Here is a 26,507-nt window from a genome sequence, read left to right as displayed (position 1 = left end):
ATTTTGTTTAGCTGCAAAGAGCTTTTATCGTCCTTACAAATGAAATCTGTGCTCTGTAATTTAGATGTTAGAAAATGTCATGTGGGCACCGCGGGGTTGGCTGGTATCGGTGATGTGTTGTTCTGTCTGTGACAGTGTCTTGTGGGCATGCCTGTGGACTGACTGTGACAGGAAACAGTTTGTGTGCTGGACTGATGGAAGTGGCGATGTGGAACAATCTGATGAAATGATTTCTGTTTCACCTCCTCCAGCTAGGTCACGGCATCCCTCGCGAACCAAAAACCAATCTCAATAACTTTGTCTTGCTTTTCCTCTCTCTCTCTCTCTCTCTCTCTCTCTCTCTCTCTCTCTCTCTCTCTCTCTCTCTCTCTCTCTCTCTCTCTCTCTCTATTTTCCTGTCTTTTCTTCCCTCTGCTATCTTTACCTCCGATGCCATCTCCAGTGTAAGACCTTAGCGGGGATATGCGACCACATCATCTCTCTGTCATCAGACTCTCTGGTCTCTCAGTCTGCACATCTGGAGGTAGTCCACCTTACCAGCATCATGCCCAGTGAAGGCCTGGTAAGGACACACCTGAGCATGCATTCAATTGTATCCGCCAGAGCTGTTTTTAAATGTGCACTAATCAATACTTTCATATAAACCATGGAATAAATGACAATGTGTAATGTGAAAGGGGTCGCTGCTGGTGACAAACCCACAGAGAATTATCACCTGACCTGAGCATCTTAAGTATATTGCCGTTTTATTTGGTGGCCTGTATTAGTGACGTATCCTCTTTGCACATGCGTCAAATTCTGTTGTCTGTCAGAATCTGTCATAAATCGACTTTTTAACCAGTTTTAAGACACTTTTTAAGATCTTGGTGGTTTCTAAATATATTTTAACCATATGAAGGATTTTAGTCATCGGGCATCTGGATCTTAAGTTTTGAAGCATAAACAACGTGAGCAAACGTTAGCTTCAGCTCGGCTCGCAGTCCCTTTGTTCTATGTCCACCAAACAGCGTCGGAGAGCTGAGCAAATATTAATGGCAACTCAGCTCGCAGCCCCTCTAGGACATCCCTTGTCTGCCAAACAGAGTCGGACAAACACTTATTTTTTAGCGTGAAACTGCTATATTCAGTGTTTTTAACGGTTTTAATGACCGGGTGCATTTTCTTTTGGAAAGGAGGAGACCTCTGAGGATAATTCGGCTCCTGATAAAATACTCCTGAACGATGAACACTGAGGGAATCCTAACCAGGAGAAAGTGACTGCAATGACGCATGAATGCACGTGTTCTAAATATTTAGGGGGACGTGTCCCCTGTGTCTCCCCCAAATCCTGGCCGATGCTTTATTTATACTGTTTTTCAAAAGACATTTAAACATTCTCCCTTTGAAGCTGTTAATAGTGTTTTTACATGACTGAATCCAAATCTCTACAATGCATTGGAAAAATGATTAAATATTCAAGGTATGTAAATATGCAAAGCTTGCCTTTTGCACTCTTATCCATTATTTATTGTGACAGGACTTCACCAGGTCAAAAACTTGAGACTTGAATGTTTTTGCTTTTATGTCCTAAGTCAAGTCTTTAAGTGGGTAACATTTCAAGAACAGATGAAGATGTATTAATGGTAAAACTACAACAAAAGCAGACACTTTCATACAGAGCTCCATGGGTCACTGAATGATTCGAAGAGCATAGAATTCATGTGAATCATACACTAAAGCCTTCGAAGTTAACCAGCCCTGATATGTGAGATGGCGCTTTCCGCCACCATCATCAAAACACAAAAGGAGAGTATATGTTTTTTAAGAAGAGTACCAATAGAGCTCAAATACTTGGAGAACCTATGAGAAGGATCACTGAAGCTGTTCTGGAGGCTCTTGGTCGACACCTTACTAAGACGCTTCATGTTAGTTATCGCTTTAATTTGTCACCCATCTCTAAGTCGGTTCAAGAGAAAGACGCAGTATTGGACACAGATTGACAAATTTAAAACATATTTCCCTGTGTACTCTGTATTATACTGAATCCTCCCTCCGTGTGCTTGTGTTTCAGGGTATGTATATCAAATCGACGTATGATGGACTCCACGTTATCACCGGAACCACAGAGAATGTGAGATTTAGTTTCACTCAGTAGGAAGCTTGGCATCCCCGTCAACTACAATTCATGGTTTCAAAGTCCACAATGACAATGAATCCGTGCCTTAATATATCCTGAATTTCTTTCTGTTGTCCTTTTCTGTCCTCTTCTGCCTCATCAGTCTCCAGCAGACCTGTGTAAGAAGATCCACGCAGGGGATGAGGTGATCCAAGTCAACCACCAGACAGTGGTGAGTTCAAAAGCTCCAAACACAATACTGTAGTCATAGGAAATGTTTCCACTACAAACTGTCTTTCGTTCTCCATCCTGTGCTATGTTGCAAAATACGTGATGTCTTCTACCACCACCACCACCACCACCACTGCCGCTATGGTGCTTCCTGTCCTGTGCCTGTGCAGCTATGTAGGCTAATTAGACTTGCTGTGGGAGCAGATTATAGGACGATTATTACCTTTGTTCAGTCCAGTGTGATTGTCAGCTCACTCTTTTCTGGAATTTGTTCCCATTGTCATTAGAAATCCCTGAAGGAGGCGGCTGGTTTGAAATGTGAACTCATGTTCCACTTTCTGACTTGAATAACTCGTATTTCTACCTTCAACTCATCACATCAAGGGGGAAGCATGAAAATGGGCAGCCATTTTAAATGGAAAACGGTGCCTTGTGAGAGCATGTGATTGAGCGTGTTGTTGATTGCCTGTGCTGTCAGCTCTGACACAAACGATTTGTCCCAGCGTTTATTTGAGATCTCTGACGGAGGAGAGGGAAAAAAAGGCTGTCTGTGTGTCTTTTGTGTGCTTTTTCCGTAAGTATTTCCACGTACGTCTCGATAGGTGCTGCTCATGCGAAAGCGTACATGCGGGCGCCAGGGAGCGGCGTTGATTGACGCGTTAGGGAGCCGCGTGTTATCTCTCTACCTCTCTCTCCTCGAGGTGACAGTGCAGATCGCACCCTGCCAGGCTCTCAGCTCCAACCCCTCATTACTCCCTCAGCTAGACCCTCACCACTCTGATCCCTCACCCTGGGGGAGGAGATAAGGAGGGGGAGACAGAGGTGTGTGTGTGTGATGGGGAAAGTAAGGTGAAGTAGTCAGGGGATGCTGGGATGAGGCAGAGCTGAGAGAGTGGGGCGAAAAAGGGAGGAGGAAGTAAAGAGGGACTTAGGGAGAAGAGGAAGAGGATGACAAAGGAACTGGGGAGAACAGCAGAGGGAAGCCTCTCCTCAAGTTAAAAAAAAAGTCAATCCTAAATCGAGCTGCTGATACACACTACCAGCAAACTGAACATCTTGGCTGATAAGTTTATCTAGCAAGGCTCCATATTTAAAAATGAGATTAGTGTGAATATTGAATGAACAAATTCCATTACATTATAGAAACATTATGTAGCCCTATCCCACGTATTTAGCAACAGCGCTGCCTTCATGTCTATGCATGAGCTTCTGTTTGAGACCCACTTCAAAACAGGACTCGCAGTTTTTAGCTCAGCTTCTTTCTTTTGAGGTAAAATGTGGAATTTGCTCAAATAACAAACTGATTGTTTGAAGAGGCAACATAATTATGTGGAGGTAATAGCATCTGGGAAAATAATGAAGACCCCGGGGATTTGAAAATCCTCTCCAGCAGCAGTTTATGCTCTATTATTATTTTGATAGGTCTCTCCCTGTCTCCCTATTTCCCTCTGCTCTCTGCGTATTTGGATTACAGAACAGTTCTAAACTGGCCTGGTTAGGATAGGCTCTGTGCTGTTAGCATGCACTGTGTGCTGTCCACCATTGTGGTGGCGCTAACAAGCGTTAAGATGTTTAGCATAATCAAGGTCCTGGCTAGGCTTCTTTTGTTAAAGGAATAGTTCGTCATTTTCGGAAACATGCATATTCTCTTTCTTGTCGAGAGATAAATTAAAGATTGATAGGCTACTACTTGGTGACAGTGACCGTTAGCTTAGATTAGCATAAAGACTGGAAGCAGGAAAAAAACAAGTAGCCTAGGTAAAAGAAAAATCTGCCTACTAGCACCTTTACTAGTAAACATGTTAGCCTACATATTGTCTGTTAAGGCTAGCTGTATCCCCCTCCTTTCTGTCTCCATGCTAAGCTAACCCTTACTGTAGTGTAGATAGCCTACATATTGACCCGACAGATAAGAAAGTGGTAGGCCTATCAATCTTTTCATCTAACTCTCGGCAAAAAATAGAATATGCATGTTTCCTTAGCTTAGTGTTAGCTTAGCTTAGCTTAGAGACTGAAAGCAGGGTGACACAAGCAGAGGGAAGTAAAATATCAGTATTTTAACATGTTGAAAACATATAGAACATTTAATTTAGGGAAAGAAACATGGCTGAGAACTTAAGAGCTTTGAAAGGTCTCCTTCATGTGTCAAATTAAGAGGACGTTAAGTTGGGGGAACATAGGAACTCTGGGTACATAGTTAGCCTACACTTCACCTGTTTCCCCTTGCTTCCAGTCTTTATGCTAAACTAAGCTAAGCTAACTGTAGCCTGGCTGTAGCTTCACAAAAAATAGACTGATATGAGAGTTGTATCAATCTTTTCATTTAACTAAGAAGTATATGTTCCAAAATGCTGAACTATTCTTTTAATAAAATAAGGCAAAGTGGTCAAATGGTAAATGTTGTCTGAACACAAGAAGCCGGTCACTTTGGCTAAAACTGGCAATCAGTTGCTGATCAAAGAATAGTTAACAACATTACAAATCTGACCAGAGATTCAAAGCCAGGTTTTGGTACTTGAAGGTTTTTCATACATGGACACATTTGACACCCATCCCTATTTCTGTCACACACAAAAGAATAACAGCGAGTGCTAGTGTGTCCTAGAATACCCTCTTTTGTTTTAGCCGGCCGAACAGGACAAAACATACTGTAGTAAATTACTTCCATTGTAGCCCTTGTTGCTGGTGAACGCTGGCTGAACCCGGAGTTCTGAACTGGGCCAAAGAGGATAGGAAATGGGCGGCTAAAGGCTGACACAGGCTGGTCATCACTATGTCAGGAATAAGGTCAGAGCAGTTCTGTCTGTCTGTGAGTTTGTGTGTGTGTGTGTGTGTGTGTGTGTGTGTGTGTGTGTGTGTGTGTGTGTGTGTGTGTGTGTGTGTGTGTGTGTGTGTGTGTGTGGTTGTGTGTGTGTGTGTGTGTGTGTGGTGGCCTCTGTGGACACTTCCAGTAGCTGAGACCAGTGTCGCCAATCAATGGCCTGACAAGTGCTGCGAGCTCTGGAGACAGGCCGGCCAGAACCACAAAGAAACACTGCAGTCAGCGCTCCTTTCTTACTCTTTTACCATCTCTCTCTTCCTTAGAACTAAACCATACTGACTAAGCCATCGTTTATTTGAAACAGATGAAATAGTTTTTAAGCAGCAGTTAGTTGTGTCTGTTGTAGTAGCAGTAGCCTGGATATCACATGAACCATGTTAAATCACTCAGAAAACCTATACTTAACTGCCAAGGATGCGCAAACCTCTAAACCTGTTAGGTTAGTGATGTTTAGATTTTTAAAATCTCCATGTGGTTCCAAATCTACATCAAAATACACATTGTGATATTTATTGGATTCTTGGATCATGTGTATAATTTCTCTGTCGTTGTTTGTAGTGTTAACACTGTTTTGTTGAATTGAGAAAATGGACTAATCTGGAAAAATTGAATAGTGTTATCAGATAATACACAAAGTGATGGCAGATATTTATTTATTGTATTCAATAATATTTTACTGGAAGGAACATTTTGTGTACAGAAACATACAAATACAATGCAAATGTACACAATTGTCTCTCCATATATTGATATTTCCCTCGCCTGGTCTCCCGGGTTTTTCAGGAAAAAAAGAAATCTTGAGTATGTGCCCCACTGTTCAGAAAGCTATCTGAACATTTACTGTACTTTATAATTGGTCACATGGTGGGACTATCTTCATTAATCAATAATTACTTTTTCCTAGATCTTGGGTAATTGTATACCAAAAGTCTATATGTCATTCTCAGCAGTTAAATAGTTGCATGTGGGAGGTTTAAGGATGAAGACACTGATCATGGACTACAACGTCCACAACATTTGAGCCTTGTTCGATCTCTCTCTCCCTCGTTTCCTATCATCTCTCTACTGTCCCTGTCTAATAAAACTATAACTTACTATCAGCGTGTGGTGTTTTAGAGAGGTAGTATCAGAACCTGCATGTGTTGGTTTGCAGCAACAGTTTCTAAAGCTTAATATCTGTGCGTGGTGGTTTTCCTCAGCAGATTTGGCTGCTCCCAGTGCGTCGTGTACAACATGTGTGTGTGTGTGGTGGTTTGCAGCAGTTGTTTCGGTAGCCCGATGTGTGTGCTCCTCAGGTGGGCTGGCAGCTGAAGAACCTGGTCAACGCTCTGAGAGAGGACCCATGCGGAGTCATCCTCACGCTGAAGAAAAGGCCCCAGAACACCCTGAGCTCAACACCGGCTCTGCTCAGGAATGTGCGCTGGAAACCTCTGGGCCTGCAGGTAAACAACAGCAACACTTAAAGAAATACTTCACACACAAAATGAACATTTTAATATTAATTACTCACCCCGTGTTAACTTGGATTCTAGAAGAAAACTTTGTTTTTCTCGCATGCCTCCACGGTGAACGAAGAATCCAAACATGGAGAAAAGTCTGGATGAATTGAAGTAAATGGCGGCCGTGTTTGAATAGTAAACCTTTATTGAAAATGCATGTGTTTGGAAAGTAGTGAGCAAAGGACTGGATAGATGAGACTTGGATTATACTGCATGTGTGAGAGTTTGTAAACGGATGTTTTCATGTAGTTTTGCTGTTGTTAAACACGGACCCATTTACTTCAATTCATCAAGACTTTTCTCAGTTTTTGGATTCTCCACATTGCATTTTACATGCCACAATTTAAGGCAACACTGGGTGAGTAATTGATATACATATGATCATTTTGAGGGTGAAGTTTTCCTTTAACTACAGTATTAAAACAAGTGACATCCTGACCTAAAAAAGTGCTAAACTGACTCAAGGACATTCTTCTCTACAATAAAATATTAACAAAAAAACAAGAAACTGAATTGTGACCGCTCTCTCCAACAGCTTGGAACATGTATATCTTCACACTTGTTGTACTTGCAGTGAAGGATTTGAAGCAGGATGATTTTGCACTATGTACAGTAAGCTTGTGTTCTACCTCTGGCTTTATCTTTGACTCACTCTCAGACAGCTCTTGTTTTTACTGCCTACTCTCTGCATTCTCCTACTGGCATTTATAGACAAATATTTTCAAAGGAAACTTGTTCACTTTGTGACCTTGCATCAATCCTCCTGTTGAGCGCTTCAACAAATGTTACAGCCTGCCGTACTGCTGGCACAGTTCAAAGTCATTCACAATGTGTCGGTAGCTTAATCTCCATTTGAGTTTTATGCATACCAAAAGCATATCTTTATACGTAGAGATACATTGAGATAGTGAAGGGGTAAAGATTGCCAATTTAATCTTGTATTTACACTTTGAATGATTTAAATAGTATAATATGGTCTGAACCCCCTGTTCTGCTCAGGACAATACAAGGTCACCGAAAGGTCCGACCTCCGCTCCACTCACATTCATATTCATATTCATATTTACTGAGACTTCAGACCTCATTCATTCAACCTTTGCCCTAAAAGACATCTCCTTTTTTAAAAGAGAGTCCATTTTTAATGTGCAGTAGATCTAAAACGTGGAACGCTTGTTTTGAAGGCTTACAGGTCAGAGCGTTTGTACGTGTAAGGGAAAATACTTTGTCAATCCATCACTTTTTGACAGCCCGGGAAAGTCACTCGAATTTTGGTTGTGCCGAGTCAGACAGAGAGGTGAGGTGAGGGCTGTGTCTGGTGCTGCCTCTGTGCTTTGTTAAGTCTTGTTTTCACATGTCTGTGTGCATATAAATGCAGTATATAGCACTATATACATTTGAGTGTATGTTCACATGAGAGACTTTCACATTCAGTCAGCGTTTTGTGGTTTATATAACGGCCTAGAAACCATTAAAACCCTATAATAACCATTAAGCCTGCTGCAACTTCATCACCATCTCTGCCTCCAACAAGGTTGCTGCCTTGTTAGATCATCGCTCTAAGTTGTTACCATGAGCTTATTGTTACATTTCGCTGCGTGCAACAGCAGAGGATTGTGGGAATTCTACCCCTGATGGGCTGCTAAGACACAAACGCGCCGTGAGCGCCCAGATCAGAGCGCCCAGATATCTGTGGGAGAAGAGAAGAAAGGAGTGTTTTAGATTTGTTCTCTCTCGGAAAGACTGGAGCTCTTAATTATTCATAAGCAACTACAGGCAGCTCCACTGGCTCCGAAACAAGAGCCGCTACTCAGCAAATACTGGAGATAATGCACTGAATCCAAAATATCCTGCTAAACAGCCTGTGTGTGTGTATATGTGTGTGTGTAAGTGAGTGTACACACACTTCTAAGCACGGCCGTATGCACGCTTGTCCATCTGTGTGTGTCAAAGCAAGTGTGTTTCTGTGCATGTTTGCGCACGCATGCAGAGAGATGTTTTTATCAGTCGCGTTGCTCCTTTGAGAGGCGAAGGGAACTGGGTCACTGCACTCTTTAAGCTCGTTTTTGGATACATACTGTACGTACACACTCTCCAAAATAAACACACATAAAAACACATGCGCACTCGTACCTCTAAGCCTGGTTTTAGAGGATGAATTGCACGGCTGTGAAGTTTAGCCATAATGTGGCAAATGTTCAGCCGGATTATAACTGAATCCACAAAGGAAACAATTTATCTCTGCAAATTATCATGTGATTCCAGCCCCAAATCCTTCCATGGCAACCTCCTTTATTCTACTAAATAATGGCACATACAGTATCTCTCTCTCTTTCTGTGTGTGTGTTTCTACGGTGGGACGGAGTAAAAGCAATCTAACGATCCACTGTAATAACGATGATGCTGATTTTTAAGTTTAGGAATGCTGTGTCTGCTGCGCTGCTGCAAAATGTGCATGTGTGACTGAAGGCCACATCACAGGTCACTTCACTGGTCACACGTGTGCCACACATTGTCCATGACTCCACTTCTATAAATCTGTCATATGTTTAGATACGTTAATAATTTCACTTTGAAAATGCCTGCTATTTTACATGTTCATATGTACATATATGTATATGTATATGTACATATTCTACATGTATTGTTATGTATTACTGATGGGCCAGCTAAATGGGTGTTTTTGTACATTCTTTTGGTCTACTTTTGTGACGGATAATGCAACTTAAAATCTCTGCCATCCTTTCAAAGATAAATGTTTGATTTAAAATCTTTATCCCAGGATCTTCATCAGCAGATGGAGTTTGAGGCTCAACCTTTAAGCCAACAAAAGAAGTTCCTAAAGTGCTCAGAAACTAATTTGATCATCTACAGTTCCATGAAAATTGATCAAACTCCATCTGCTGATGAAGATGAGTTGATATGATCAAAAACTGGAGAACAGCTACTAAATGGACCTTAAGGTGACATTGTCTTGTAAACGGCTGTTTCCAAGGTCGCAACTTACTTAGAAGCTCGATAATTAAAAAAAAAATGTTTTTAAAGAAAGTTTGTAAATATGGGAAATACACGTATTTGTTTTCTAGCAGAGACTTTTATTAGAAGACTCTGAAAAACATTGTTTTATCCATCTTCTCACCTAACTCTCGGCAAAGTAAATAAGCATATTTCATAACATGTCACACTATTTCTTTAATACATCAGTTCATGAATTTTATTTTTCCATGCAGGCTTACTTGTTACATATTTGTCTTGATTCCAGAGGTGTGGACTCGAGTCACATGACTTGGACTCGAGTCACATGACTTGGACTCGAGTCACATGACTTGGACTCGAGTCACATGACTTGGACTCGAGTCATTCATTTGATGACTTTAGACTCAAATTGACAAAATCAAAAAAGACCTGCAACTCAACATGGACCTTTATTTAAATTACAGATGGAGACGCATTGTGACTTGTTTAGTACTCGTTTAGGACATTTGTTGTTATTCTCAATTTAATTATATGGAATTCACATGAGACCCTAAATTGACTGGGCCAATATTAACAGCTTGTAATGGTATTTCTATTATATTAATTACTCTCTTAATTGTAAGTTTAACTGTAAAATGTCCCACTTTGTACAGTTACAATTTTATATCAAGTACCAAATCTAAGGTATCTTCTTCCAAAATGTTTGTTTATGTTCGGAAAAAAAGAAAGCACAGATAAATTCACGTTATTATCCGGCCCCACTGTAAACGTTTTATTCATACTGTTCACACCTTTAACCTCTTACAGGGTGGGTGAATTTACCCGAAAATACCTACAAACGACATACCCAAAGTAAATTGAAAGCTGCTCTTCAACCATTTGCACCAGCTGCATGATTTTGGTCTCATTCAAAAGATAACTCTCTTTTTGTTCTTGCAAAACATTGAATTCCTTGTTCCTTGTGAGTTCGTCATCTAAGTGTCACCCCTGTTGTTAATGTCTTCTCGTGCTCCTCGTGCTTCTCGTGCTCCTCGTGCTCCTCATGCTCCTCGTACTCCTCGTGCTCCTCTTGCTCCTCGTGCTCCTAGTGTCTTCCTGGTTTGTGTTTTCAGTTTTATTTGTTACTTTGTATTTTTACTAGCTTTTTATAAAATAAAACTCTTTTTTTGTTAGAACCTTGTCCAGTGTACTGCATTTGGGTCCTCACCTTTTCCCCACCTTGACATTAAGTCCATTACATAATCAAAATATAATGTTAAGCATGTTAATGTGTGTGTGTTCGTGAGCTTCCATGTGTGCATGTAAAGGTGATGGGATGGGATGGGCAATATTGCTCTGAAGAGGATTTGAGCAGCAGATATTTTGGTATTTTGGAGTGGACGCAGCAGGGGTCAGATGCTTTAAGTGCTGTTTTAATAGACTGGAATTTCGCCAGCTGTGGAGGTCCCATCTCTCTCTACTTCTACTCCCCACCCCCCTTTTTCCATGCAGGCAGCAGTGGGCTGTAATCACTAAATTACTGTTTTCACTCTCAGCTCCAGTCACTACACTGCACAGCTCCCCCACCCTCTATCTCTCTCTCCTGCATTCTCTCTCTCTCTCTCTCTCTCTCTCTCTCTCTCTCTCTCTCTCTCTCTCTCTCTCTCTCTCTCTCTCTCTCTCTCTCTCTGTCTGTCTCTGTCCTATTTCCTTTGCTCTCGCGTCCCTCTCTTTCCACCCCGTCTTCATTATTTATGTGAAGCCGTCTTACTGTAAGCTGCCTTTACGAGAGGAAGACTGTGAGAGAGAAAGAGATGAAGATAGAGACAGGACCTGGGGGTGGAGGTAGAGAGGAGGGTGAGGAGGGGGGAGTATGGAAAGTTTGGAATATGAAATGAATTCGCCCTAATGCACTTCTCATGAAATGATGAAACATTGGGCTTACTTAATGAGAGCGCTGCCCGCCTCGCCGTCGCTCAGGCTCTCTGTCTGTTTATCCATTCTGTCCGCACACTACAGTCTTCTCTCTAAAATGGAGTGTCCTCCTCAGACAGCACAGTAAAAACAACCCATTTTTCAAAATCTGGAATCCTCTTCCTCTGGGAGTAATTGTCGACACGAGCTGCGTATTTGTCACCCCAGCTGTTCCGGCCGAGTACAAAATATAATTCACTTAAAATTTTGGACCGAGTTTCTGTGACATCAGAAGCGAGGAGCCCTGTCCTGTCCTCACAGAGGACCTGATGACAAATGAATCTACGTGTCCTTGAGTGAAGCTGAGGTAGGAGGCCACGATAGCTTCCCTCTTCTTCTCGTGTAGCACGGGAGCGGGTTGAGGAGAGGAGGGGTTGTCATGGGAACAGACATGGAGAGCCCTGTGTGAGCGAAGAGGCTTGAGACAAAATGACAGAATAGTGAAGCGTTTTAACGTGGGAAAGGCAGCACAGTCAAACAAATATAAAAAAGACAACATACACAACATGGCAGCTGTGTGGAAATAACCGTGATTCAGTGTTAAAGCGAGTGCGGGCTGTAGCTGGAAGAAGATAACAACAAATAAAAGGTTCTCTCGTAACGCCGTAGACTGTGTCTGTTCTGAGAGGCAGGAAAAATATCTGGTGCTCAGTTTCTGCAGGTTTAGCTCCCAGGTCCCCCACACCATGCTCGATTATAACTAAATGACAATGGTAACTAAGTGCATTTACTCAAGTACTGTACTTAAGCACAATCTTGAGGTACTTGTACTTTACTTGAGTATTTCCCTTTCCTGTTCCTTTCTATTTCTAAATATTGCTATTGATTAATAATACAAAATATAATCAACATATCATTTATCATGTATTATTATAGGTTAAGATACACTTTATTGATCCTTCTGTGAATTTGACAAAATACCCAGAAGTATATATACTAAAAGAAAAATCTTATAAATGCACCTGCATGTGATGAACACGTTAATGTATCAATAATAATACAATCATTTAATATACATTATTCTGAAATGGGCTTTTATGCAGAATGAGTACTTTGTTTTTTGAGTATATTTTGATGCTAATTATTTTTAAGTTAGATTTTGAATGCAGTACTTTTGTATTTCTATATTGTGGTATCATTCTTTCTACTTAACTAAAAGATCGGAGTACTTCGTCCACCTCTGCTCAATAAAAAGGTGTGAGTCATTCTCTCCTTCTTCCTCTATTCTTCCTCCCTTCAGCCGATCCCCACCAGCCCCACCAGCACCTCCCCAACACCTGTTGGAACTTTGGGCATGTCCAAAATGGACACTCCCAGCATGCAGGACGTCTACATCCTCTCTCCCGTCTCTGGACTCTACAGCACCAGGTCAGCCTGCCAGGTTTGATGATGGCGATTATGTTGATCATTATGATCCTGCTAATGATGCTGCCGCTTATGATGATGATGACAACCTTGTTCTCTGCAGGGATGAGATGGGTCTGATGTCCTGCGATGACATCAGCCGCTACAGTGTGAGCTCCCAGTCAGGCTCCAAAGGTTCAGAGGCAGTCAGCTATTACTTGGACCAGGACAGCGGTCAGTACTTCTCCCTGCTGGAGGGAGACGGACCCCCGGGGCCCGACTACGACAGGAGTCGCAATACGGGGGTTCGCCGGCGGGACAAGACTCCAACCCATGGTAAGCAGAGAGCTCAATTCAACAGTGTGAATGGGGCAGTAATGGCCTGTGTTTGCTTTGTACAACAGCATGCTCTCTCCCACCACTTTTCTCACCCTTTTCTCAGAACTCCTCCTTTTGTGTTCATCACTCACTTCATGGTTCTGCTTCTTTGTGTCTTAACCTCGCGTACGCACCTCCCAAAAACACTGATCACATGCCAAAAAAGGTCAGTCAAGAAACACTGTGTCCAGCTCCCTGACTGCCCCACCACCTGTGTCACCTTTGTCCCAGACAGCTTTCTAGACATCCTGTACCGTCTTGGGAGACTCTGAAGGGGACCTATAATGTGCAAGGCGAGGGTCATGTGTGATGGAAGCATTGGAAGACTAGTTTATGGTCGCCTTGCTAGCTGTACTGTAAGAAAGTAATTTATGGAGTAGCACCCAACACAACTGGAGTCGAAAGTCAATCAACCAGTTTTTCTATTAATGATGGGTCAGTGACAATGTGTTATGCAAAAGGCGTCGCTTGCAGTGTCAAACCCACAGAGAACCAGAAAGGCACTCAGAGATCGCAAAACCTCCGCCAAGACCATTCCAAATTGTTTGTGTATCCACCCCGTGTTTCGGATCCGGTCCAAAATGATTGAGTTCTTCCTTTGCCAATGGTACTATGGTAATTGTCACTCAACCCACCTTTGCTCTGTGCAGGTCTATTGAGATTTTAGCCTCTTTTAGCTCATTGTTTTGGATTTCCGGCCACAAACTCTGCTCTCATTAACACTGTTTTCAGTCAAAGCAGGCAGATGTTTTCAACAATAAATGCTCTGATAAACCAACTATACATTACTTTCTCAGCCACAATGGCACAAAGACAAAGTTACGACTATCTGGTAAACATAGGGAAGCATTTTGCTGCTAAAGAACCAGATATTTTGCTCAAGAGTTGGTGAAGACCAAAAGAGAGTTAAAAAAAGAGTGAATATTAGACGTACGATTACTGATCCAGATGACAGAAAAACGCGTTTGGAACACTTACTATGTAGACACGACGTAAGAGAATAGCTCATCAGCGGTTACCAGCCAACAGTAAACATGCTAGCAGATTAGCTCACTAGCACTACTGCTAGTTCAGCTAACCCTGTAGTGGTGGAATTGACCAACTGTGAAAAGGAAACTAACTTGACATTATAACCTGAAAATATGGCTGTGTGACCTTTGCTTTGCATGTCGCAACCGTCCCTCGAGAGTCTCCCGTTCCTTCCCCCTCACCTGCACACACTTTGTCTCACCTGTCCAACCCTCTAGCTGTCTCCCACGCTGTCTCTCAGTCACCGTCTTCCCGCGACACCCCCACTCCCTCACCCCGTAGACGACTCTCTGATTGCTGATTGGTCGTTCCAGGTGACCTCAGGCCCGTTTCCATGCCTCCCGAATATAACTGGATGGCCGAGGCCAAGGAACCCAGCATGGGCAAGAGAGGGAGCCGAGGTACACACACACAAACACACACACGCAAAAACACAGCCCCTCACACACTCAAAAACACAAACGGGTTGGACTGGTGCCATGCTTTGCTCCATACTCAGCTCAACACATTTCAGCTCATCCTCTGGTTATCCATGGTGGTGTGGTTGTGTGAGGATACGTATCTGCCAGGTATGTATCTGACAGAGTGACAAGTAAACATAAATGCAAGTAAATTGTATTTATACAGCTGCTCTGGAAATTAGGGTATTTCTTTGTGAACAATTCTACCAGCTTCACCGTTTTGCAGCGAGACTCGATCTGTATTCACACGGAGGATCCTCCACTCTACCATCAGAAAGTGAATAACATTAAAACACAATACTGGGGTCTGCTTTTCTCCTTCTTTCTTTCAGTCACTTTTTCTGTTTTTTTTTACATTTAAGTATATGGATAATAAACAAATTAAATGAGAGGCTATTTCAATCTGGAGCTAAAGCGGAATAAAACTTTCTGTGACTGACAAGATTTAGCAGTAGTGTGCTCCAAATCAACATAATCATTGCAAACAGATTAGCTGTATGTCCCCGGCTGTAGATCCATATCAGATGCTTCAGCTCTCAGGCACTTTTATCCCTTTCTGTTGGCTTTTTATCTGTAAGGGTCTCATCTCTTTCTACTCTGGGGTTCTCCTTCCACTCTACGACGCTATCTTCTTCCCCCCTCCTCTGTGGTTTTCCTCCCTCTGTCATCCGTTCAGTTAAGCCTGTCCATCCTCTAACTGCTCCGTGCCTCTACCCTCCCTCATCCTCACAGATTCAGACAACTCCCTGCTGCGTTACCTTAGTGATGACAAGATCCTGGTGATTGAGGAGGAGCCCGAGGGACCGGGCCGAGAGAGTCGGCGGGATTCCACCAGACGCTCTCGGCGCAAAAGCCGCAATCCCAGCAGCCCTAGCTTTCCCATCAGCCCCTCCATGCTGTCCTCCACCCTGCGCCTAGACCAGCCACCGGAAGTTTTGCCTGTATGTACACAATCTTTTACTTGGGGGTTTTCACTTTTTTACTGTATATAAGACACATGTTTTGCTCCAACTAGTCACCTCTTTTTGCCATTGTATGTAGTATTGTCTGGTTAAGTCTGTTAGAAGTGTGGGTGGTGGTGTGTGGTATGTCTATTTTGTGTACACTTTTCCCTTTAAAACATGCCGTTACATGCCATGTTTTAAAAGGATAAGACTGGCCATATTCTGTATTCTTCTTAATGTCAACATAACTCATGAAAAGACCAAAGCCAACAATGAATTGATCCTACTGACAAGTGTTATCAATATATCTAAAACCTGATATACTGTATCTTATTCCTCTGCGCCTTTAGAGCTCTATTGTTGTCCAAACACTGTTAGAAACACATGACCCTCAAACTGAAGCAGCTAAATGGAATTCAGCCTTTATTAATTGTGGTTTTTTTAACAGCTGTGCTACTGTGAAAACAAAATATTACTACTAATAAAATCCTATTAGTGGCACTAAAATCACCTTCAAGGCTTTAATCCTGACTCAGTGTATGTCCTCTCCGAAGGAAACAGTTTCAGGATAGGTCACGGTGTTCACAGATTCACACACATTGTTGTTTGTGTGTGTATGTCAGGTAGAGGAGACAAAGGAGAGTAAGGATGATCAGTGTCATTGCATGGCTGCCAGCTCCACGGATTATGAGAATGACAGTGACACTCTCAGACACGCCCCTCTATAACTTTTCTGTCACGCACACGCCAGCACACACACACAGGCATACACAAATAAACACACTCTAGCACAGGGGAGTGCATTTGTATGCAGGGTAGCCATCTCACGACTCATCCTAACTCATCCTAATATCCCCATCTCCTCAGACACCCCTGAGTCTAAATAGGAGTTTATTCTGGACAAACACACACACACACTGGCATGCGCACACACACACACAAACACGTATCCCTGTAAGTAGGTGCATGACTCAGCATCAGCCAGACCAATTACAAGCGCCACTGACAGACTGTGCTTAAAACACGATGCACGCAAACACACACACAGACTTACACAGCGCCGCGCTAACAGCTTAGCTAACACCAGTCCTCTCTAACCCTCTCAGCTTCTCATGCTGGTGACTCATATCTGTTCGGTGGCACACGAAGTATACTATCCTGCACTAACAAGCATACGCTAACCTTAATGACCTGCTTGTTTCCTCAACCTCGTTCTCTCTGCATGATTCTTTTCTATTAACACCAACATTTTAGCAAAAAAACATGTTATTTAGAACTTGCCGATGGACAATTTGTAGGGAAGATCATGTCTTTGTCTACTAGTCATGTATTTTCCTACACATTTAGGAGAGGAACTAAGGTTCGTATAAATTGAGATACCTCTACAAGAGATAGAACAAAGCATTTTTCATAACTTTAATATGTTTAGTTTTTTAAATTGGATGGATGTATCAAAATATTTGACTGCAAAATGTGTTTATTTGGTTAATGTTTGAATCTTCCCCAAAACCAAAAAATAGTGAACATTTAGGCTTCACCTAAAGTGAGTGTGTCTGGCTCATCACATGTATCTCTGGAAAGAATTATCAGAATGTCTCCAAATGTGTACTGGACGTTCACGGATACCATTAAACACACCTTTGTCCATTAAACACACCTTTGTCCATTTTTTAAATATATACACTTAAACACATTAAAGGTATGTATATGTAATATGTAATATGTAATATGTAATTTATATATATACTAAAAACTGCTATCTTATCATAAAAGTTGTAATTGTACACAATAAAGTTACCCTGAAATGATCCACAGCAGCACAAGTACATTCAATCACTTCTGTTGCATAATGGTACATTTATGAATTTTGAAATGAAAGGCACCTGTTCCAAAACCATCCCTAATGGCTGCTGTAGTGAGGGCCGCCTTGAGCCTCTCCTGGGTGCATGGGTCCCCGAGCTGGTGCCCGGTAGGCCCATTCGTTTAAAGGTCCACACTTGGGGCAGAGATTAGCAAACATTCAGTGAAATACATTTAATTCTGAGTATTATTGGATTATATTTAGTGGTAAATGTCTTGATTAAATTAGAGTCACCGAGAATCAAGCATGTAATTAACTGAAGAATGATCTGTTGGTGATGTGAAACAGCTGGTATTGCTCAAAGACAGGCTAGCAACTGTGAATGCATTTTCTTTAATAGTTGTAATACTTTACTTTTTACTTTGTCTTTTTTATTTCACTAGATTTAATTTCTAATCAAATATGTGACAGTCCTTTTAAATAGAATATGTATTTATCTTTTGTATTTTAGTTTATTTGCACATATACAGTATAAAAAAGAATCTAAGAAAAAGTTAAAACATTGTGGTTTTTTCGATGAATACTGATTAAGGAAAGTCTGACTATACAATAAAAGTCCTTAGAGTGTCTTGTGGAATACAAGTCTGAGGAAGACCTAAAAAGATTCTGGAAAGTGCTCAGCAAGTCATGATTTAGGTGAACATATTTATACACAAGTCTGGGATATGTTGACATTAAAAACTGAGAGAAGTTTGTTATTTATGAAGAGACAAGCAGATAAGTTGCATCTTTTAGCAAAGCTAATCACTCACAAATATTTCTCTTGGATAAAGAAATTCATAGATGTTTTCTTGAGAAAAATATTTTTTAACAAGAACACTAAATACAATACGAACTTGTACGGCACAGCTAACTAGCCCCTCAGTTGAATAGGCTAGCGTTATGTTATAAAGTCTACAGTCTGTGGTCTGTAACATACTAATTAACTGTACTGCTATTTTCTTGGGGTTTTTAGGTAATTTTTGTCACATAAAGAATCTTTGTGCATTTAAGAAAAGTATTCTGAATGTTACAGCTTCAATACATGGATTCATTTATACAGCATGTTACTGTAAAGTGGGTAACCAGGCCAACAATTACATATGTGTGAAATGTGTTTATGTAGTCGTTTGAACTTTGCCTACCTCTTATGAAGTGCACGTCAGTTATCTAGGTTTTGAATTCATAAGGGGAATAGAAATCCAAATAAACCACAGTATATGATAATAATTACCAACAAAGGTGCAAAGAAGAAGTGTGGATGTGTGTGCTGCCATGTAGTAGCTCTTTCAGAAGCTCTTTAATTAAGTCATTTTTGTTTTCTGTCTCAGCGGGGTGCGGACACACTGCGAGCAGACACAATAGACAGGTAGGTCTGTGTTTGTGGTTTGACCGCATGCTTGTGATTGATGGAAGGAGTCGTAAGAGTCATTTGTGGTTACATTCAATCCTGTCTGTCGTCCTGCAGGTACTCCGGCTCAGGAAGCTCAGGAGCCGCCTCCATGAGGAAGGTAGGAGAGTAGACAGAGCCAAGGGGCTGACTGAGTATTTCTAAGATGTTTTATAAATCTCTAGTTCTGATGGTTTATTCACCTGATGTTTTAATAATGCTGCCTTTCTAGTACATTTTGATTCTTTCTCAAACAGCATTTTAATGAAGCAACGGAGACCTATGTCACGTTATCAATAAGCAAAACAAAACAAAAACTAATGCATAGAGTGGAACTTATTATGTATAAAAGATAGTACTGCTTATTTTATGGTTGAGATTGGAATTAGATTCCATGTTTTACCGCATAAATACAATTTTACCATAGAAATAAATGCTTGAAAATACATGAAAATACCACCTCATCCACTGCTATATAGAGATGGAGTGTGTCCAAATAATAGCTAAAACTACAGCCAGAAAAGAATAGGAGAGATACCTGAGATGAAATCCATTGGGGACTGTAATAATTAAATAAAAGATAACAGTTGGATGAGGTAAATTGGTTTCCATATTTAGGTTACTGTGACACAGGAAGCTGTCTTCGTCATTAGCCCTTTACCTCCTCCAAAGCACTATTGTAGTTGTAGCATACAATGAGTCAGCTCGACTATCAACAGATATTTACTCTGCTTTGTTACCTAGATAAATAGCCAGAAGGTGTATTGAGCTATGCTACTGTTGATACCTATAGCCCCTTAGCCCACTCACATTAGCTTCTTTGAGTGGCATTAGAAAGTGTGCAGTTCAGGTGTGTTTGTTGAACACAAAATCATACTGTGTAACATAGAAAGAACAAATGTAACACACTGCACTCTCACAAATAAAAAGTGTTATTCTTAAGCTATAAAAGGCGTGCTTGTTCAATTCAAAAGACTCCAGTAGCTTCTGATGGCTAACACTAGCTAATGTTAGCTAACTTTAGAAAGGTATAGGTGTTTAACAGACATTATTGTTGAGTTACTGACTGTTTTGTTACACAACATTTTAGTATTAAACATTAGCTCGTAATTGTCACTTAGCTGTCGTTTAGCAAAAGTCCATCTGCTAGCATAGCTAAAAGATATTAGAGAAAATAGAATTAGAGCACAGTTGGTTGGTTTCATCACCAATGCCTTTTAATACAGTATGAGGAAAATATTCTAAACTAAGTACTGAACATATTGAACCTTTTTAATGCATTTGAGTGTGTTTAAATGATTAAAAGTAGTCGGTAATGCAGTTCATGCCATCCTGACATCACTGTGGGCTTAACCTCTGTGGCATACAGCTTTCAGTTCTCCATCACAGGTTGTAGGTCACTTCCTGGCTGCAGGAGTATTAGTATTGTGATCCCTCTGTGCCTGTAATCCTCTCTGCTGTGTGCTGGATAATAAAAAATAAAAGCTAAACATGGAGAGTGAACTCGCTCCAACCCTCTATGTGCATCAACACCAACTTAGATTTTCTTTTCATTTTGAGCTAACATCTTTTTTTCTCTCTCTCCCCTCTAGTCTTTCCATTACACCTCTCTAAGAACGAAAACCAAAAAGAGAAGTAAAGGTAGACACGCTGGTGCATTTTCTCTTCATTATGTATGATCTTTGCAATTCTACCACTGTTGACGTATGTTGGTATGGGTAGCTCCAGAAAGAGGGAACCTCTTACCCCCAAAAATATGGATTAATCTAAAGGTCTGAACCCCAAACTAAGCCCAGCAGACTTTAGATGCTGTGACAAAAGGAGAGTTGAAGCTTGACAATATAACACATTTCTTATGTGCATGATAATTACAGATGTACAGTACTTGATAAAAAGTAATGCACGCACAGGTGCAATGACACTGCACTTGCTAAAAAGAAATGTACATTTGCAGATTTCCTTGAAAACACCTGCCACACCTGATTGTTTACCTGTTTTGGATTCATCCCTGTCACTGATGTAATACTCTGATTCGTTTTAGCTGTGCAGATGTGTAAGACATTCTTAAGTTTGGAGGGATTCAAAAGTTCACATTGCTTTCTGATTTTACGTAAAGAAAGTCTTACTGAAAGATACTACAGACTTTAAGAGAGTCCAGACACTTCAGCCTGTTAGTGCCAGACTTGAACCACCAGATAAACGGCTCCACTTCTTCTCTTATTACTAGTGTTTTTCCTAATTCAATACCAAATGCAATGAAAATGACTTTCAGTATAAACATCGTTCTGTCTTCTCTGTGCAGGTTCCCTCACTAGTGCCAGTCGAAGGAGAATCTCCTGTAAGGACCTGGGCCACGGTGACTGTGAGGGTTGGCTGTGGAAGAAGAAGGATGCTAAAGGCTACTTCACCCAGAAATGGAGGAAGTACTGGTTTATCCTCAAAGAGTCCTGCCTCTACTGGTACACCAACCAAAACGTGAGGAATCACATTCAACTGTCCTTGTTTCCTGAATCTCATTGTCAGAGTCAAATTATTTTTCTCACTGCATCTTTATTCAGTTTTTTAAAAAAAAACTTTATTGAGAAAAGTAATGTACAACTGTCAGATATTACAGCCTCACAGGGAATTAAAGGGATACTCCACCAGTTTTACACATAATAGTAAGTCCACTCATCAAGGAGAGTATTACTCAGTGTGTAAAAACAGCTGTATAATGTAGTTTATAATGTCGGAATTATGAACTGGGCACTGTATTCAACATCTATAATAAAATATGTAATTGAGTTGCTTTATGGGAATTTTAGGATCCACTGTTTTTGGAGCTTGACACATACTAGGGAATAAAAATCTGAATATATTAGCCACTGCTGCTTAAATTTGGGACTTTTTCCTCCCCCAGTTTTTGTGTAAAACTAAATAGTGAATCCTTTTAGATGCAGACTATTTTAATATTAAAATCTTGTATCTAAACATTATAACGTAAATATAACCATGTAATTTCAATGTCAACCGGTTATATTCCACATAATGTAATATTAGCAGTTCATTTTCCATGTTGTTCAGAAACTTTTTCTCTGGTTAATGTTGTTGGAATCTTATAATGAGATCATTTGTATGGAAATGTTGTGAAGGCTGCAGGAAGATTTAAGAACTTTTGTGGAATCCATTCAGTGTTGCCTTTCATCACTTTTTTTTTTTATTATCGCCATACCTGCCTTTGTGCTTTCAGCTTTCTTACTTGGGCAGCAAGTAACGATTATTTTCATCCTTGTTTATTTTTTTGTTATTTTCTTAATAAATTGATTAATCGTTCTGACCCACAATCCAAAGTCTAAAGACATCCCATTTACTTTTCATGGAAGACAAGGAAATCAGCTCATTCTCATATTTGATAAGGAACCATCACATGTTGACATTTTTCCTTAAAACCCTGAATTAACTACCAAAATAGTTGCAAATGACATATGGCAATCAACTTATTAATCGACTATTGAGATTATTTTAACCTCAAACCCAAAACTCACTGTAAAACTAACTAAAAATGAAGTGTAAATATGATAGTTTGTTTCTATGGCCCAGTTTTGAAGCTACGATAATCATATCTCATCTATGTTTTTTATGTCAAGTGGGGAACGGAGCCAATATAAACAGCATATGCTGTTTTCATATGCTTGACTAGAGTACTACTATCCAAAATAAAATTGGTATGTATGACATTTTGTTCTCTGTGTTGATGATGTACCACCACTCTCCATCTGTCTCTGCCTGCAGGATGAGAAGGCTGAGGGCTTCATCAGCCTCCCTGAGTTCAGAATAGACCGAGCCATAGAGTGCAGACGGAAATTGTGAGTGTCCCTCACGTGTCGCCGAAATTACTAATCAAGCACATTTGCACTCACCCACACAACATGTACGCACGGACACCTACCGTGTTTATGCAAAAAACACTAATCAGTCTTCTTCTCCCCCCGACTGACTGCAGTGCCTTCAAAGCCTGTCATCCCAAAATCAAGAGCTTCTTCTTCGCCACGGATTGTCTCGAGGAAATGAACAGGTGAGTGTCTCTGTGAGTCTCAGAGTGTGTGTTTGTGTCTTAATGTGGACAACAGTCAGAAGCTGGGGACGTCACATGTCCTTTCATGAATATTTTAGCTGAGTAAACCAAGTTTACACAAGGCAACAGCCCACACAACACTGCGCATGAATAAGGCATGAACCCGGCCCTCTGTTGTTAAATGTAGAAGTGTGTGTGTAAATGTGTGTGTGTGTGTGTCACGTGTGTGTTCGTGTGACATCGTAGTGATGTTTGCAGTATGATGAGCTCTAATTATCCACACCTCTCCTCAATGACATGGGGAGATAATTGAGGGAGAGTAATTAACTAGCTATATTTGACTTCCATGTTGACGTGTGAAAACATGTTCATGTGCGTTTGTATGTATGTGTGAGTGGGTGTTGGTGTATGCATCAGAAAACTGGCTTTGCCACCTTCTGGATTTTCTAGTCCCTGGAGTCAAACACATAGGAGTATTAGACTAATACGGTGTTTGCAGTTGTGGTTGGAAAATGCTACGGAAAATGCAAGCATACTTGACCAGTCAGCGATGTTCAGTGCTGCAGGCCCCTCCTTGAAAGCTCCTGAAACATTGGAAAATACTAATAATAGCCTAAGAACTAAATTTAGACGCTGGCTCCTCCGGTCAAAGCGCAGGTAAAGTTACTGAGTTCCTAAAAAGGTTCCTGGGAAAGTTCTTTCAGTGAAAATGAGCTGTAACTAAGAGCACAAAACAGCCTGTAGGCAGACAGATAATCAGGAGCCATACTAAAGGTTGAATTCAAGGAAAAGACAAAAGTGATGCTCAAAGATTTTCTAAATGTTTCCTTATTCACAGCAGATTCTATGAAAAGACTAAAATATGCATTGTGTTACATCATCTCTCATTACTTTCTGACTTCCCTGTCTGTCTCTCCCCTAGCATATGTGTTCCTAATGAAGATGTAAATCTATTTTAAAAAGTCTCACAAATATATTTTTTAAAGACTTTTAATTTCCCACTACAGCTGGGTACTGTAGCTTTTAGCAAACTTTATGCACTTCCCAGTATGAGAAGTTTCCTGTTCCTCGTGCACAGACTGGGGCTCTATTCTTAGCAGCGACCTTATTATTGGGCGTCTGCAGAGAGTCACGGGACAAGCCGGGATCTGACAGAGGGGTGGGGAGACGATGGATGTAGAAAGGGAACGCCATCTGAGACTCACTGCTGAGAGAGAATGGGACAGAGGATTGTCACTTCTCCTTTTCTGCATCCATCTCTCTAATTATATCAATGCTTTTCTCTCCTCATCAGGGGGATGGAGTCAGTGAGACAGTTATAAACTGTTCAGAGACACCACTTCAATTATTTAAAGAGAAAGTTTTTTTATTCATCACCTAACGTTTACCCAGTATAACCCATCTTTTTCTCTCATCCTCTGTTGCCTTCCTTCTCCTTACTTTACATCCCTCACCTTCACTTATTTTTCCTCTCCTTGTTTTTCTATAGGTGGATGAACCGGCTGGGGCTAGCTGCTATTGGCTACACACCAGATGACAAGGTGCCACGCCCCGATGAAGGTGAGATGGATTCACTTTGTTAGATATTTACGACTTTCGTCCATGAATTGCTAACATGTACATGTGTGTTTTTATCTCAATGTCAGACTACTGGAGTGAGAGCGATCAAGACGAGGTCGATGGCTCGATGACGCTCAAACAGGAGGGACCCTCATCCCTCTGTGATACTTATCACCGCACGCCATCAGTAAGTCCACGCACACACACACACACTCAACATTTTCTTTGCAGTGTTTCATTCTGATGGAATATTTTATTCCTAAAAGCCCCACAGTTCTCTGAGCTACATAGACCAGAGCTCTCAGCATTAATAAAACATCAGAGTGTGAGAGTATCTGGTGAGAGTAAGCAGCCAAGATTGTCTGTGTTCTGCTGCCAGAACTTCTTCACAATCTGACCTCTAGGTGGCGACAATTGCCATCGCTCATCACTTCTCTGAAAGATAATGTAATCCTGGAATTGACTTGTACCTAAAGAAGGTCCAGTGGCACCATGTTTTCACAGCTGAGCCATACAACAGTCATGTCAGTCATTCTGCCATCTCATTGCTTTTTTGCTCTTTCTGCCCTTTATATTTTCCTTCTGCTCTCTTTCCTCACACACCTCCTCCCTCTCCTTGTTTTGAGGGTCACATTTTCCTTCTATCTGTGCTCACGTTTCACCTTTATGTCAACTGCTATCCTCACTCCTCTCCATACTGACCAACCCCATCAACCTCACAAACCCTTGGGCCTTCAGACGAACTTCCTTCACAGTTACGACCAGTTGCCTCGCTCAGTGAGCTCCTTGAGCCTTATGCGCTCTACTCCGTCCCCTCTCCCTCCATCAATGAGTGCCTCCACCTCCCCCATCCCTCCACAGATGGTCTCTTCCACCTCCCCTCTCCCTCTCCAGGTCAATTCCTCAAGTCCCTTCCCGGAGCCCAAGCACGGCCGACACTTCTCCAGCGAGTCAACGCACTCCCACTCCTCGGCCGAGGACCAGCGTGGAGACGGCATGGGCATGGGCACGGGCACAGGCAGCACTAGCACCCACTCATCGGGCTGCCGCTCCACCCATCGTGAGCGGCGCTCCTGGCAGGACCTCATCGAGACCCCTCTGACCAGCGCAGGGCTGCACTTCCTCCAGACAGCACCGGGGGAGAGTGATTACGGGGGCCTAATGGGGAGCATGGCAGGAGATATGGGACTGTACGGAGGGCTGGGCAGACACGGCATGTCTCCTGAGAGACGCAGACAGGCCACGCTGCCCGTACGGAGACACCACGCCGCAGAGAGGGACAGGGAGCGGGACGGGCCCTTCCCTCTGGAGCGAGGGCCACACACACACAGCCACACACACCGACGCTCTCACAAGCAGCGCAGCCAGAGTCTGCCCAGGAACAGGGACCCAATGCCAGGAAAGTTGTTGCACACCCCAGCTCATATGGAGGAGAGGAGCGAGGACGAGGAGGCAGAGGGGCAGGCTGCAGATATGCTTGAGGTTGAGGACGGTAAGGACATTCCACACAATCCAATACATACGAGGAGAGAAAACACTTGGAAACACATGAAAAAGTCTCTCTGGGCCTCAGAGGAATAGGCTTTTAAGTAGCTAAGTAAAAGTCCTGCATTGAAAAATGTTACAACTGATTGCCTATATGTGTAAGTTGCATTTTACTGTTGTAGTGAAATGCAACTGCAATAACAGCTCATTAAACATACTGAGCTTTTTAAACCTTAGTACTTCATGACTTTTCCTAATTTAATGAAAATTACTTAAAAACATGATTTTGATGTTTTGGGTCTCAGGGTTAAATACAATGGATGTTCATAAGCTTTATATATGTTATTGTTTAAATAAGACTAAATAAGTCTATATATATATATATATATATATATATATATATATAATATTAGGATCACTGTTATTGAAGTATCTTTATAAGAACTCTGA

At 41.5% G+C, this 26,507-nt stretch overlaps 1 protein-coding gene across 3 annotated transcripts in view; it reads left to right on the top strand.

Moving 5' to 3' along the window:
• LOC115014454 (connector enhancer of kinase suppressor of ras 2) overlaps window positions 1–26,507 on the top strand; it is a 69,575-nt gene that overhangs the window by 37,902 nt on the left and 5,166 nt on the right. The window contains exons 6-22 of one of the 3 annotated variants that reach the window (XM_029441303.1): window positions 443–562; window positions 2,051–2,110; window positions 2,259–2,327; window positions 6,443–6,589; window positions 12,813–12,940; window positions 13,041–13,252; window positions 14,638–14,724; window positions 15,517–15,725; window positions 18,900–18,937; window positions 19,037–19,079; window positions 20,551–20,599; window positions 21,261–21,433; window positions 22,730–22,803; window positions 22,941–23,012; window positions 24,502–24,572; window positions 24,659–24,759; window positions 25,311–26,064. In XM_029441303.1, coding sequence (XP_029297163.1) covers window positions 443–562; window positions 2,051–2,110; window positions 2,259–2,327; window positions 6,443–6,589; window positions 12,813–12,940; window positions 13,041–13,252; window positions 14,638–14,724; window positions 15,517–15,725; window positions 18,900–18,937; window positions 19,037–19,079; window positions 20,551–20,599; window positions 21,261–21,433; window positions 22,730–22,803; window positions 22,941–23,012; window positions 24,502–24,572; window positions 24,659–24,759; window positions 25,311–26,064 — 2,407 coding nt within the window. The remainder of the gene's footprint in view (window positions 1–442; window positions 563–2,050; window positions 2,111–2,258; window positions 2,328–6,442; window positions 6,590–12,812; window positions 12,941–13,040; window positions 13,253–14,637; window positions 14,725–15,516; window positions 15,726–18,899; window positions 18,938–19,036; window positions 19,080–20,550; window positions 20,600–21,260; window positions 21,434–22,729; window positions 22,804–22,940; window positions 23,013–24,501; window positions 24,573–24,658; window positions 24,760–25,310; window positions 26,065–26,507) is intronic. The other 2 variants (XM_029441305.1, XM_029441304.1) reach the window with 2 other exon arrangements.

This window comes from Cottoperca gobio, chromosome 10 (genome assembly GCF_900634415.1).
Source record: "Cottoperca gobio chromosome 10, fCotGob3.1, whole genome shotgun sequence".
NCBI lineage: Eukaryota > Metazoa > Chordata > Actinopteri > Perciformes > Bovichtidae > Cottoperca > Cottoperca gobio.
This window is presented reverse-complemented; position numbering and strand designations above follow the sequence as displayed.